Source organism: Metarhizium robertsii (assembly GCF_000187425.2).
Source record: "Metarhizium robertsii ARSEF 23 chromosome Unknown MAA_Scf_4, whole genome shotgun sequence".
Taxonomy (NCBI): Eukaryota; Fungi; Ascomycota; class Sordariomycetes; order Hypocreales; family Clavicipitaceae; genus Metarhizium; species Metarhizium robertsii.
The window spans coordinates 4,232,293-4,244,382 of record NW_011942182.1 but is presented as its reverse complement, the minus strand read 5'-3'; the positions used below and the strand labels follow the sequence as shown (position 1 = coordinate 4,244,382).

Below are 12,090 nucleotides of genomic sequence, written 5' to 3'. Positions count from 1 at the left end.
TAAGGCCAAAAATCCTGATTCTGAGGAAATTAAAGAGGTTACAAAGATGATCAGGAATTTGGAAAAGAAGGCTTCTAAAAACGCTGAACCAAAGCGTAGCACTAAGGAAGCTGTGAGACTGGCCACAAAAGGGGCCGACAAGGCTAGCAAAGCCGAGGCCAAAGAGGCCAAAAAGGCCAAAAAGGCCTACAAGGCCAAAGCTGCCAAATAAATCTGTATTGGCGGTTTTACCTCTTCCGGAGGGTAAATGAGGGATATAGTATTTTTCTAGTTTTCTAGGTTGACAAGGCAAAGATGGCAATTAGTACATGTAAGCTTTCTTTATAAATGCTTTTCCTGGCCTTTGTAGCTACTTGAACACGTCTAATAACGCCTGGCGTACTACTCTCCCGAGCCTCCAATAAGTCCAGGACTAGAAGTTTTAGTCGAAGGTTGAATAGGAGTAGCTGGTCAAGCTGGAGGAGACTGCCTTGGCTGGTTCCATGTATGTAAATTAATTAAAAAGGCTATATTACTAGCAAGCCTATTATTATATTAATCTATAAGAAATATCTTCCTGCCTACACCCGTAATAAAAAATAACCATGTAGAATCGGGCTTCTACGCCGGTAAACGGCAGCCGTGGAAGGATCTGGGCGGAGAGATTGCGCGTTTCCCTTCCGCCATTCATCTTGGACAGCGGCGTCCTCGTGTACGTGAAATGAGTGGGAGGCGACAAGGCCAAGAACAAAAGCGAGCCTGGGTGTCGTTGAAGAGTGCGAGTTGAGCGGCTCTCGCGCACGTATCGGTTGTCCTTCTGCCGGTAGTAGAGAAGTAGGAGACGGCTACGTCAGTGAGACTGTCGACTGGGCTGGGCTGCCGCTGAAGCATTGACACTGTCCATTGTCCCGTACATGTAGGGACTTTGGTCAGTCTGACCTTGACACCAAAAAAGAGAACCGACTGTACCTGCGTACACTCACTGGTCTGTCACAATCTGCCCTGATGCACGGAATGGAATTGAATCGGCCGGATAAAAAGATTGATTTGCATCCCTACAACCACGGCCACTATACATGACAAGACAAACACCATCCAAACTCCAAGTTTTCTTCCCAGACGCCCTGCGCAGCCTACTAAAACAACGAGTTATCTCCGCACGGAAACACACCTCCTATCTTGTTCTCCTTGTCGTTGAAAATGTCAACGAGTTGCCGAATCGCCGCCCACAGCCCCACCCCGTTCATGAAGAGAGCCTGGGCAATAAGCAAGGCATTCACAATGGCAAGGGGGATGTTCTTCCTATGGAACTTTTCCTGCCAGTTGCGGTGGTACCAAAAGACGCCGCTGATGCCAAAGGTGAACCACGCGATAAACGTGGCCGACGCAATGGACAGGATCGAGTCGAAGATGGGAATCGCGTCGGCAATGACAAACGACACTGTCCAGAACAGGGTCGCGCACGCGATCCAGGTGCCCCATGACTTGACCGATCTGTCGGTAAGCTGGTGCGTCGACTTCATGGCCCGCATGGCCACGACGTAGAGGTACTTGATGGCCGTGTGGCCAAAGACGAGCCCCGTGGAGAGAATGGCCGGCAGGACGATGCCGTACGCGATCTTGGCCGGGATGGTGGGCGCGGATCCCAGCGCCGGCGACGTCGTGTACTGGCCAGACAGGCAGTATATGACGACGGCCGTGATGAGGTACAGGACGACGGAAAAGACCTGCAGGACCGTGAGCGCGGGGACGAAGTCTTTGCTCGGGTTCTTCATCTCGGCCATGTACGACACGAAGCCGACGTTTCCAGCGTACGCGTAGCACACCTTGAGAACGGCGTTGACGCCGTCGGTAAAGGACGGGTCGCCAACAATCTTGAGCGTCTTTTCGAACCCGGGTGGCGCATTCTTAGGCGGCGACATGCCGAGGCTGATGATGACGATGAGGACCGCCGCAATGATGCTGATGGTGGAGGGAAGGCCGACCTGGGCCACGAATTTGAACTTTCGAGGCAGGCACAGCAGCCAGCAGGCAATGGCCGCAATGCCGGCAAACCCAACGGTGCAAAGCCCGTGGTTGGAAATCGTGTTGAGCGCAATGGAGATGGTGATGGTGGCCGAGCCGCACGTGAAGCAGATCTTGATGAGGAGACAAATGCCGAAGACGACCTCGAAGGGCACGCCGCCAATCACGCGCGCCATGTCAGCCATGTTGACAACATGGGGGTGTTTGCGGTAAAACTGGAGGAGTTCATAGGCAGTGTACCACGAGACGACGCCGAGCCCTATAATGGTGATGACGGCGGGGACGATGCCCAAGACGTCGAGAATCTTGGGAAGAGACAAAATGCCCAGGCCGACCTGGTTGGACGCGAGCACGAGAGCAGTGTCCCAGCGGCCCATGGTTCTGTAGTTTTTGCCGCCTTCGCTGAAGATGTTGGCCGCCTGCTCACCGTCGTCGACCAGGACGGCGTCGCGCGCCACCGAGGCATCTTCTTCGCGGGTGCTGCCCTTTTCCTTTTCGTTTTGATCATCGTACACCGGCTCCCGCGGCTCCTTTTCGCCTTTGAGGTTGAGAAACTTCATGCTTCTTTGCTGCTTGCTGTCCTGTTCTGAAAATGTTGGTCCAACAATGCTCCCCACGACCGAGGACGCTTTACTGCCTTGCGTGAACCGAGTGGCAAGCCAAACACAATCAGAGCAATGATGGAGACGAGCTTCTTTACACAGGCGGATAAAAGAAGAAGGAAGTTGGCACTAAGCGAGGAGCAGAAGAGGACAAGAAGTAGAGCCTTCTATAGTCGGGTTCAAAAGATTTAGCTCTGCGTCGGCGAAAAACGTGTCCATCTAGTCCCGTGGGGAAGACACGAATTCGACCCTGAGAATGTGGATCGCCCGTCTGCTATCAGCGAGAATGTCAGCCAATTTCAGCAGTATATTTCCAACAAGTGGCTGTCTCCTGCCCGGAGCCGCAGTTTCGGCCTTTGGCCGTCGGGTTTCTCCAGATCAGCCAAGAAACAGCAACACAAACGAAATGCAAGTCGCCTTCCAGATAGGGGTCCCCCTGGCCACCAACCCCTCCTTTTCTCTTCTTCCTCCCGCATTGTGAAAGCTTCTCTCTCTTGCTGGGTACCCCCGTACCTGGTTCCGTGGGGTTAGCAAGCGAGGCAACGGTCATGTTTAGTGCAAGCCCATCCCGTGGTGCAAAAAGTTTGAGCCATCATAAGCTCAGTCAAGTGGGGATGGGTGGAACTGTAACTGGAACTGACATTTACTACTGTACATATCTGGATGTCTGCCCCCCGTCGCGCAGTTCTCTCCGGGCACAGTTTGACGCTGGATAGTGAGAACCTCCGTAGTCCGCATTTGATGAATATAGTAGGACATTTTATTCCCTCTTGGGCCTCTTGACCGCCATCCCGAACCCATAAGCTTCGAAAGATTGCCGCCGCTATGCTTATTTCAGGGTGGCGTTGGCGGATCCCGACGCCTCCATCTCAGTTTGACGTTTGTACGTACGTATGTAGTAATGGCGCGGCCAAGGACTTTGCTACTACAAATGCACCTGGTCCTTCAGGGTTTTCCGCTGTATGCTGGTGGGTCGATGCTGGTCCAAAATTTCCATGCCCGGCCCTTATCATGGTATCCCTCACGGCAAATGGGTGCGAGTCAAGGTTCCAAACATTGTTTTCAGCGTTTAGCTCGGCACGCGCATAAGCATTACCGAGACAGGCGTGGCGATTGAAAAGCGCACAATGCTAGGCCTGCGAGTCTGGGGGAATTCGGCCATCAAGGAAATAGAAATCGAAGCTTTTCCATTGCATGGTAAAGGTCTGTGGTCGTCTGCCAAGCCCATCTCCACCTCGTCGCTACCTTGAGCTGATTCATGTGCTCTGGCCCAGTGGAGCGGTAACATCTCAAAGAACAGATGTCGTCAACGTCGGAGGCCGTCGGGGATCATCACAGCTGCACCAAACAGTTAGTAATTACATACTGTTGTCTCCCCGCATCTCTACCGCCTTTGAACAGACCAAAATATGGGTGGATAATATCTCACCCACAGTTCGTGGAGCGCGTAATCGCTACCCCTTGGCGAGACTTTGTTCGTCGTACGTAATACGTCTATTGACTTGGACAAACTCTTTGCCATGATTCGTTTGCCCACAATTCACACGACCGCGTATCCACGTCATTTCGTCCAGTTGTACCGTCTTGAGGGTTAAGAGGATCCTGGATCGGCTTCGGGTGTTGTCCATCAAGGTGGAATGCCTTGCTGTATTACGGTGGCCCTCAAAATGTACGATACGCACCTGTCACGTCCTTTGCGCCCGTACGGAGACGGGGCAAAAAGGAAAGGAAAGATTTCGCCGAGCTTGTCCTTTCGGCTTGCCTCAGTACCGCAGCGAAATGAAAAAACCAGCCGTCGAAATTGGATGCTAGGTGACTTGTTTCTTGAAACCGCACTGCATAGATCGATTTGTCCTGGAGCGTGTTCAAACTTGACACAATCTTCAGCTCTCTTATTGACTGGATCGGAAGCAATGGCGCAGCGATAGAATTCGAGCGACGGCAGAACTAGAAGCCAAAATAGCGCCATCAGACAACGAACCTCATACTCGTCTTCCGTACACTATGGCAATTAGCATGTACCACTTGATGGCAAATATAGAGGACATTCGGCGTTAACTTTTTCAACCTTGGGTAGGCAGCACGCCAACTTCAGCTTCGTGCTGATGCCCTGCTATCCGCAGAGACTGTATCGCTCCATGAGCAAGTTTGCGATCTTGGCGATTTTCAAGCCTTGGATGGCGTCCTTGATTCGAATACCGGCTCATCTTCAACGAATTTGTCGGAGCGGGTTGTAAACCTGGACACTGCCCAGCGTTATCTTGGTCAAATTGCAGCGTTGTTGTTGTTGATGTTGTTGTTTCGTATGTGCTGTCAAACGCACATTAAAGCGGGCTCGAAAGAAGAAACAGGAATCCCACAAGGGTTCAGGCCAAGGTCCTCTTCTGCAAGTACCAACCGCAGGTTGACAGGCCACAACTTTCATCCTCTTGTTCGTGTCTAGCCCCCGCCAGGAGTCAAAACTTCCTCGTCCAGTTCGTCGTGTTGAGACGAAAGCATTCCCCTCTGTCGTAATCGAACCTATGTTAGCTCAACATACTTGGTGCATACAACAAGGACCCCGGGCACGCGTGTGAGACCGCAGCCTCAATCGTCATCCAGCCCATCAACCACCTTTGCTCTCGCATGGTGACGCCTCGACAATATCTCACAATTCTGTTTCTCAAAATTTTATGGGTTGTCAAATGTCTTTTTTTTTCTGTTCCTTCCCCAACAGTATATGTACAAGTATCTCCCTCTGGCTTAGTTTGTTCGCTCGCCTCCTTTCGTCTCCCGCAGCTCGTCCATCTTGGCCACTCGCTTCTTGAACTCGACGTACTGGCACTTTTCGTAGCTATGCCTCTCGTCCTGTGCGTTGGAATTAGCAAAGCCCGTGGCTCCAGAGCCCAAGCATCTCGCTTCGCCGCGAATCGGCAGAGACCTACAGAGCACTTCCATGGCGCATACCATGTCTCTTTTCGGCACTTGTTCAGCGGGATTAGGAGATGAGCGCAGCTGTCTCTGTAGGCTAGTGGGAGTCGGGCATCTCGCATCTCCTCGCGGGTGGCGGCTGAGAAGGCCAGTTAGTAAGCTCGCCCAGGTAGTAATTGTGCGACTGGATGGAAAAAGTGAACAAGCAACATACCCCGCGTCTCTGTGGCTGCGTCGGAAGCCATTTTTTGTGATTCAATTGGCTTTGCAAGATGTCGTGGTTGGGGTGCTTGTGTCCTCGGTCGGCTGAAGACGGGCCTCAAGTGCTGGTGTTGAAAAATGTGGCCATATATTTCAGGCAACAAACTTGGCGCTTGCCTCCACAGCCTAGTACCACCAACCTACGTCCTGCAGTGTCTCGACAGCTTCGTTATTTTGGTAGCATCAAATGCATGAAAACCTGACGCATCTAGCCGTGTTGTAGACCAAATTTGGACTCATTTTACTAGTATTTGGGCTTATGCAAATCCTACAACATGTACAGCGCTGTGGGTTTGATAGCACCTTTCTTGCTCACATTGAAATGCTGGGAATACTACATAGCCAAGTCGACACCAGGTCCACTGAAACTTTGTAATCCGGGAACTGGGATTTGCTGGCAGCGTGTCCAGCAGAGTTGACTGGGTCAGATACAGCGATTGGAACATTGTCAGCAGAAAGGGGTGTTTGGCCTGACGAAAAGATCTGCTTAGCGTTGGGCTATTCACGCAAAGGTAAATGTACGTATGAGATGGAAGTGCCTGTGTCCAAGACAGCCCAGCAGAGGCATCGTGTGCCAAAATGGAACATTGAATGACCAGACATCTGGAGTCGCCAACCGGATCGACCAGACGTCATTCCCACAAGTCCATCGGCCCTAAACGCGCCAAAAACGACCCCCGGCCCGTGAATCTGCCACGCGCGCTGCCCGCCTGCCATTCACGCACCCACACTGCCACGCATCACATTCATCGATGCCCGGAAACGCAACCGTCGACCTTGACGCCTAACCGCGGACTGTTCGACGCGGTCGGCGCGTAGAGGAAACCTGCGCGCCATGTCTGCACCGCGCCTCTAGAGTGTCCCTGGCAGCGCCCTAGCGTCGGTTGTCCTACGCAACCGTCTCAGTCGCGTAGATGCAGGGACCCTTGTCCACTGCCGCCATCGACACCATCTTATAAAGCAGCGACATCTCGAACCATCTTGCAGTGTTTTTTTAATATTGTATAGTCTTGTATATTACTGTGCGAAACCGAAACCGCGTGTCTTTAACAGCTGCCGCCTTTCTTCTCGTTTTCAACCTCCATCTGACAACTCCCAGTCAAGCCACTCTCTTCATCTGCCGTTTGCATATTGTATCATACGCTTAATCAACCAACATTCCCACCCTCCTCTTCTTCCTTTCTTTTCAACATATACTTGTAATACAATTACCCGCCTCGGCCACAATGAGCAACAGCAGCAACCCCCGAGACATCATCGCCTGGCTGGTCCCCACGGCACGCGGCACAAGCGCCGACAAGGCAACACACCTCCCTGCCAACATGGCCCGAACCATAGACATATCCGCCTCCTCGCCCAGCCACCTGTCCTCGAAGCTGTCCCATCCGCCGGGATGCGCGCCCCAGAGAGCCATCCAGCTGCGCTTTAGCCAGGAGCCCCTTCGACGGGGGCGCTTCGTGCTCGGCACCGACGCCAACCGCTGCGACGTGCTCCTCCCCCCGGCGCCAGGCATCTCCGCGCAGCACTGCTCCATCGGCTTCGACGCCGAGTCGAGGCTGGTGCTGGACGACTTCTCCGAGGCCGGCACCCAGGTCTGGTACGACTCGGCGTGCAGCGGCGACCAGAGAGGCCACTCGTGGATCCTGAGCCGCGGGGACCAGCGCGTCGTCATTGACGTCCAGGGCGTGCGCTTCCAGCTCGTCGTCAATGACCGCTCGGCCGACTGGGACGCGTACAGGGCAGACGTGGATGCGTTTTGCCAACCGCCGAGCCGCGAGGCTGTCCCGTCGCTCTACGTCCAGCCGCTCATCCGGCACATCTTTGTCAAGGGCCTCGGCGGCGAGCACGCGGGCGACGTGTACCTCTGGGACTTGTCGAGGCCGTGGGAACCAATGGTCAAAGCATCTGCATGAGCCTTTGTGGTTTGCTACCAGTGTATCTTCAACACCCTTTGTTTTCATTTTCCTTTGTTTTGATATGAGCGAGTCTCGGACGCATTCAGATTGTCGGTTTAGCAAGGAGTTGGTGTATTTGGCTCATTAGAACATGGTGCTCGGTTAAATTCTCTTTATAAGTGAATATATTGGATCAACGGGATGAATGAAATTACAAAACGCTTCTCAAATGTCACAAAACTCCATTTCCTAGCCTGCACTCACTATTGCCACAACAATAGACGGGAAAGAAAGAAAAGAGGTAGCCACAATATGTGCAAAACGCAGGTCCGCCATTGTTGATGTTTGTTTTCATGTTTTTGTTTGTTTGAAAAGCCTGCTCGGCTATGACTCCTTCATAGTTTCACCACCAGTCTCTGCTTCTGCTTGTTGACCGTCCTTGTCAACCTCCACATCAACAAACCGCGTCATGCTAAAGTCGGGTGCTCGTCGCCGTTCGATTCCGCGACCGCCCTTCTTGTACCGTCTCATTTGCGCGGTGCGCGCCTCTTCCTTGACCAGCTTCTTTTCACTGTCCTTGTCCAGCATGGTGCCCTCCAGACTCAGATAGCTCGTCTCCCCGCTCGTTCCGGCGTCAAAGTTGCGTATTCTGAATCGAACCCTGCCTTTGACCCTGTCTCCATTGCCGTCGACCCAGAATCCAGTGCTGTGGATCTGGCGGACCACGCCGTGGTCGTCTGCCGTGATGACAGAGGCCGTCTCCTCAAATCCGTGCGCCTCGGGGGATTCGTTGGATACCCATTTCCAGGCCGGCGGCAGGCGTCTGGCTTCGACAGATGCGTTGAACTTGCCGTAACAAACGACGCCAATGTGTCCTTCAGTCTGCAGGTTGACACTGCCCTCCATCCAGGCGCCCCTGCTGGGAACGAAGAGCTCAACATCGGCCGTGATCCAACCAAAACCAACGGCGTATTCGTTCTGCGACACCACAGTCGTTGGCGTCTCGTCATCAGTAGCAGCACCGTCACGGCCGGGGCTGGGTCCCAATGCGACGTTTTTGTAGTTGAGTAAGACACCCCGGAGTGAGGGAACGTATTTGTTCTGGAGGTGTTGCAGGTGCTGGTATTGGCAGCTGGTTATGGGTTGAGCCCATCCATTAGGGTATAAGGGCTCGTACAGCGAGACAGTTTGTTCAAAGAAGGGAAACTGCGGGTCGGCTGGAATATCCGGTGGCTGATATACCGAAGCTGACGGCTTGTCGATGTCCATGGCATCCGTGTCCTCAAGTTCGGTGAGTTGCGTACTTGGCTTTGGCTTCTTTGAAATGACAGTCTCCACAGCCTCATCAGCGACCTCGGCGTGTTTCTTCTTCTTTTTCTTATCTTTCTTTTCGGGTTTTAGTTCGTCATCGCCCAGTTCTGCCTTTACCTCGACATGCGTGAGTGTTTCGGTCTCTTCCTTGTGGTGCTTCTTCTTTTTCTTTTCAGCCTTGTGTTTGTGCGCCTCCTCTGCCTCTTCACCGACATCATGTCGGTGCTTATTCTTCTTTTCCTTCTTCTTCTTTTTGTCCTTGTTCACATCCTGGCCATGAATGTCGTCGCTTTGTGCAATGGCATCTGCAGTGATGCTCTTTGATCTCTTGTGCTTTCTCTCGCCCTCAACGACGGCGACCTCTTCCTCGCGAGCGCGCTTCTTTTCCTTCTTGATTTTCTTCTCGTTCTTTGGGGTCGCCGGCCCGGGCGATGCTGCTGTGGACATTTTGACTGAAGCGCAGCGTTGTTCAAGCTGCTGGAGTGAGCTTGAATGGCTTGGTGGCCAGTATTTCTGGGTGTACCAGAAATTTTTTTTGGAGCAAGCTGCTTATCGATTATCGCAATCAGCCCGTCCTCACCGCGAAGGTGGGGCACCACCTTGGAGCAAGCAACCCGCTGGTCAAGGACTCCGCCAAGACATCAGGCATGAGCGCGAATTTCATGCAGCAGCACTGCACGTAATTGTTGTATCAATCTTTGACAGTTTTTATTTAAACCCTTCAAGAGAAAGAGAAATAAATACAACGCTCAAGGTTCTTTGCTTGCTATGCAGCGCTACGCCGCGACAGGTAGATGGTTTTTTAAAGATTTCGGAGCTACGCTGGACTCTAGAATTTGCCTCTGGTGACAACAGACCCGGCGGGCCGATCCCAAGACCATCATTCAAAAAATTACTGCCATCAGTTCTCAGTTCTGGTACTAATGTGACTTTGCAATAATAAAGCACCAGTTGACCTTGTAGGGAGGTGCTCAAGTACTAGCTTCGTCGGGAGAAGGTCCATATGCCGTCACCAAGTGCACCAGCTGTCATCGTGAAACGAAACGACCACGCTTACGCTTCCCCGCACAACCAGCTTTCAACATCTTGTCCCCCTTCCACAGACCTGTCATCCGTCCATCCCATCGCAAATCCATTACTTGTTAAGCAAAAAAGCCCGAGCAGTCCCTCAATATCGGACTTCGCTACTTGGAATTTTCTGACCATCACAAGTGCAACGTCGCCTTGTGCCAACAACCCATCTAATCGCTACCCTACAGCTGGTACTAAAAATCCCCAAAGGAAGCGCAGGATGGTACCCAAGGTCATGGGAGTCGCCGTTCGCCCCCAGACTGATCTGCTCGGTCTTCGGGATGGGGATGGAATGTGCTTTTCGCGGCGGCTTCGTCGATCCGGCTAGGGTTCGCCGAGGGCCCAAGAGACTCTCAAGGAGTCTAGACACACAGACATTGCTAGCGTTTTCCCCCCCTTCGCACTATCCAGTCACATGGCAACTGATGGGACAAAAACTCTGCGTTTCTGCGTTGTCAACGCCATGTCAATGGGGTAGAGGAATCCATGCACATGGAAACTTCCCGCTTAGACCCCTGGCTGTTGTTTGAATCGGCTTGTTTCGCTCCTACAAGCAGGCTGACGATGGCTTTTCCCGACGGAGTGCACGGAAGATAGCTCCGGATAACCCGTGCCTGTCAACCATCAAGCTTGCAAAGTTGTTCCTCCCGGACGGGGATCTATCTTCCTGAGGTCCACCACAATGGACTTTCAATGTTTCAAAAGGCTGATTGGCAGGCGGCGTGGAGAGGCAGATAATTGCGCATTCTCCCTCATCTTTCTTGGCTACGGCTTAGTGAGCTAGTCCAACCAAAGTTGGAAGTTGGCGATGCGTGGCACACACCGGTTCCTGAGGGATATCCTTTTCCGGCATGGGAATGGACGAGATCCAAGGAAGAAACGGGAGAAACAAAGAATCCTCTTCACTAATACCAAACGAAACTTCTCCTCCACATGCTGAAAGCGATTGGACACCCGGGACGAGTCATCCTTTTGCTGTGAGTCGTGCCCGCTCAAAGTGCACTGGTGCTGAACCTAGCCGCCATCAAAAGAAGTTCTCCGCCTTGGAAACAGGCAAGCCAATTAATTGTTCACCACAATCACGCTGCGCTGACAAAACCATCCGAAAGAAAGGGACCGAACAAAAAGAAACGCAACGCATTGCAGTCAAAGTGGGTGATGGGTTGTCTGCGGTTTGACACTAGCCATGTCGTCCCAACTTTACTCAAGGTTTTCCGCCATGCCGATTCCATGATTCTTCACCAACTCCGTCTCGCCCGCTTTTCTTTCAGCTTCTCAAAGTCTGTGTGTGAAGCGACAACGCCTCCGATTCGGTTCGAAATGCTTGAGAATGTACTTGTATGTACCACCATATTACAAACAAACTAATGTCATGAATCACGCAGCTGGCTAGTATTTGGCCATGTTGCATGAACTAATATCCTCAATGTTGTTTCTGAGCAGGCTGTCCAGGACTTGCGACATCCATTCACGGCAAAAGCAGTAGAGTAGGGGCGGCTTCAGGAACACACTGCGTAATGGCTGCATTGTTCCTGCAGCCCACGCCAATCACCCGACGCCTCCTCGTTGCAGGACACTGTCTTGGCTGCACCTCAAAAGGCACGACGACGTCTTTGCCGCTCCCCTTCCCCCCCCTTACACAGAGGGTGCCTGAACTAAGCGCATGGCGGGTTCAGACAAAGAACGCCGTGCCCCATTGAAACGCTCCATGAGCGCGCCACCACCAACAGAGTCATTGCGTTTCCACAAGCTCGATGCCGCATGTGGGTGTCAGACGGCGCTGTGCGTGGCTCAGGAACGACGCATTTTCCTTGACCGGGGAGGACCTTGTCCATGGAAAGAACTGTGGCAATAGACTCGAGTGTGTGTGGAGGAGTGGAATAGCGGATCATGGACTTGACATCTACGAATGGATTCCTCCGCATCAACGCGTATATTGAGGAAAAGTCCTCGCAATGTCGCAACCTCATAGGATGGCTCAATAACCGTCCCATCGGCTCAGGCCCCGGCAATGACTGTGGTACTTGTTCTTTCAC

General features: G+C 52.6%; 5 protein-coding genes across 5 annotated transcripts; 2 read left to right on the top strand and 3 right to left on the bottom strand.

Moving 5' to 3' along the window:
* Window positions 1-46: 46 nt before the first annotated feature.
* MAA_08029 (uncharacterized protein) lies at window positions 47-211 on the top strand (the record flags this gene model as incomplete). The annotated part of the gene is made up of 1 exon (XM_007826027.2): window positions 47-211. One exon carries the CDS (start codon window positions 47-49, stop codon window positions 209-211), a length of 165 nt encoding a protein of 54 aa, XP_007824218.2.
* Window positions 212-1,115: 904 nt separating this feature from the next.
* On the bottom strand, window positions 1,116-2,564 carry MAA_08030 (amino acid transporter; the record flags this gene model as incomplete). Its single annotated transcript, XM_007826028.1, has 1 exon — window positions 1,116-2,564. One exon carries the CDS (start codon window positions 2,562-2,564, stop codon window positions 1,116-1,118), a length of 1,449 nt encoding a protein of 482 aa, XP_007824219.1.
* A 2,784-nt stretch (window positions 2,565-5,348) lies between these two features.
* Window positions 5,349-5,761, bottom strand: MAA_08031 (NADH:ubiquinone oxidoreductase, B18 subunit; the record flags this gene model as incomplete). Its single annotated transcript, XM_007826029.1, has 3 exons — window positions 5,349-5,453; window positions 5,531-5,655; window positions 5,731-5,761. The coding sequence occupies 3 exons, from the start codon at window positions 5,759-5,761 to the stop codon at window positions 5,349-5,351; spliced, it is 261 nt and encodes an 86-aa protein (XP_007824220.1).
* A 1,242-nt stretch (window positions 5,762-7,003) lies between these two features.
* On the top strand, window positions 7,004-7,690 carry MAA_08032 (Forkhead-associated (FHA) domain protein; the record flags this gene model as incomplete). The annotated part of the gene is made up of 1 exon (XM_007826030.1): window positions 7,004-7,690. The coding sequence occupies one exon, from the start codon at window positions 7,004-7,006 to the stop codon at window positions 7,688-7,690; it is 687 nt and encodes a 228-aa protein (XP_007824221.1).
* A 366-nt stretch (window positions 7,691-8,056) lies between these two features.
* Window positions 8,057-9,430, bottom strand: MAA_08033 (uncharacterized protein; the record flags this gene model as incomplete). Its single annotated transcript, XM_007826031.1, has 1 exon — window positions 8,057-9,430. One exon carries the CDS (start codon window positions 9,428-9,430, stop codon window positions 8,057-8,059), a length of 1,374 nt encoding a protein of 457 aa, XP_007824222.1.
* Between the last annotated feature and the right edge of the window lie 2,660 nt (window positions 9,431-12,090).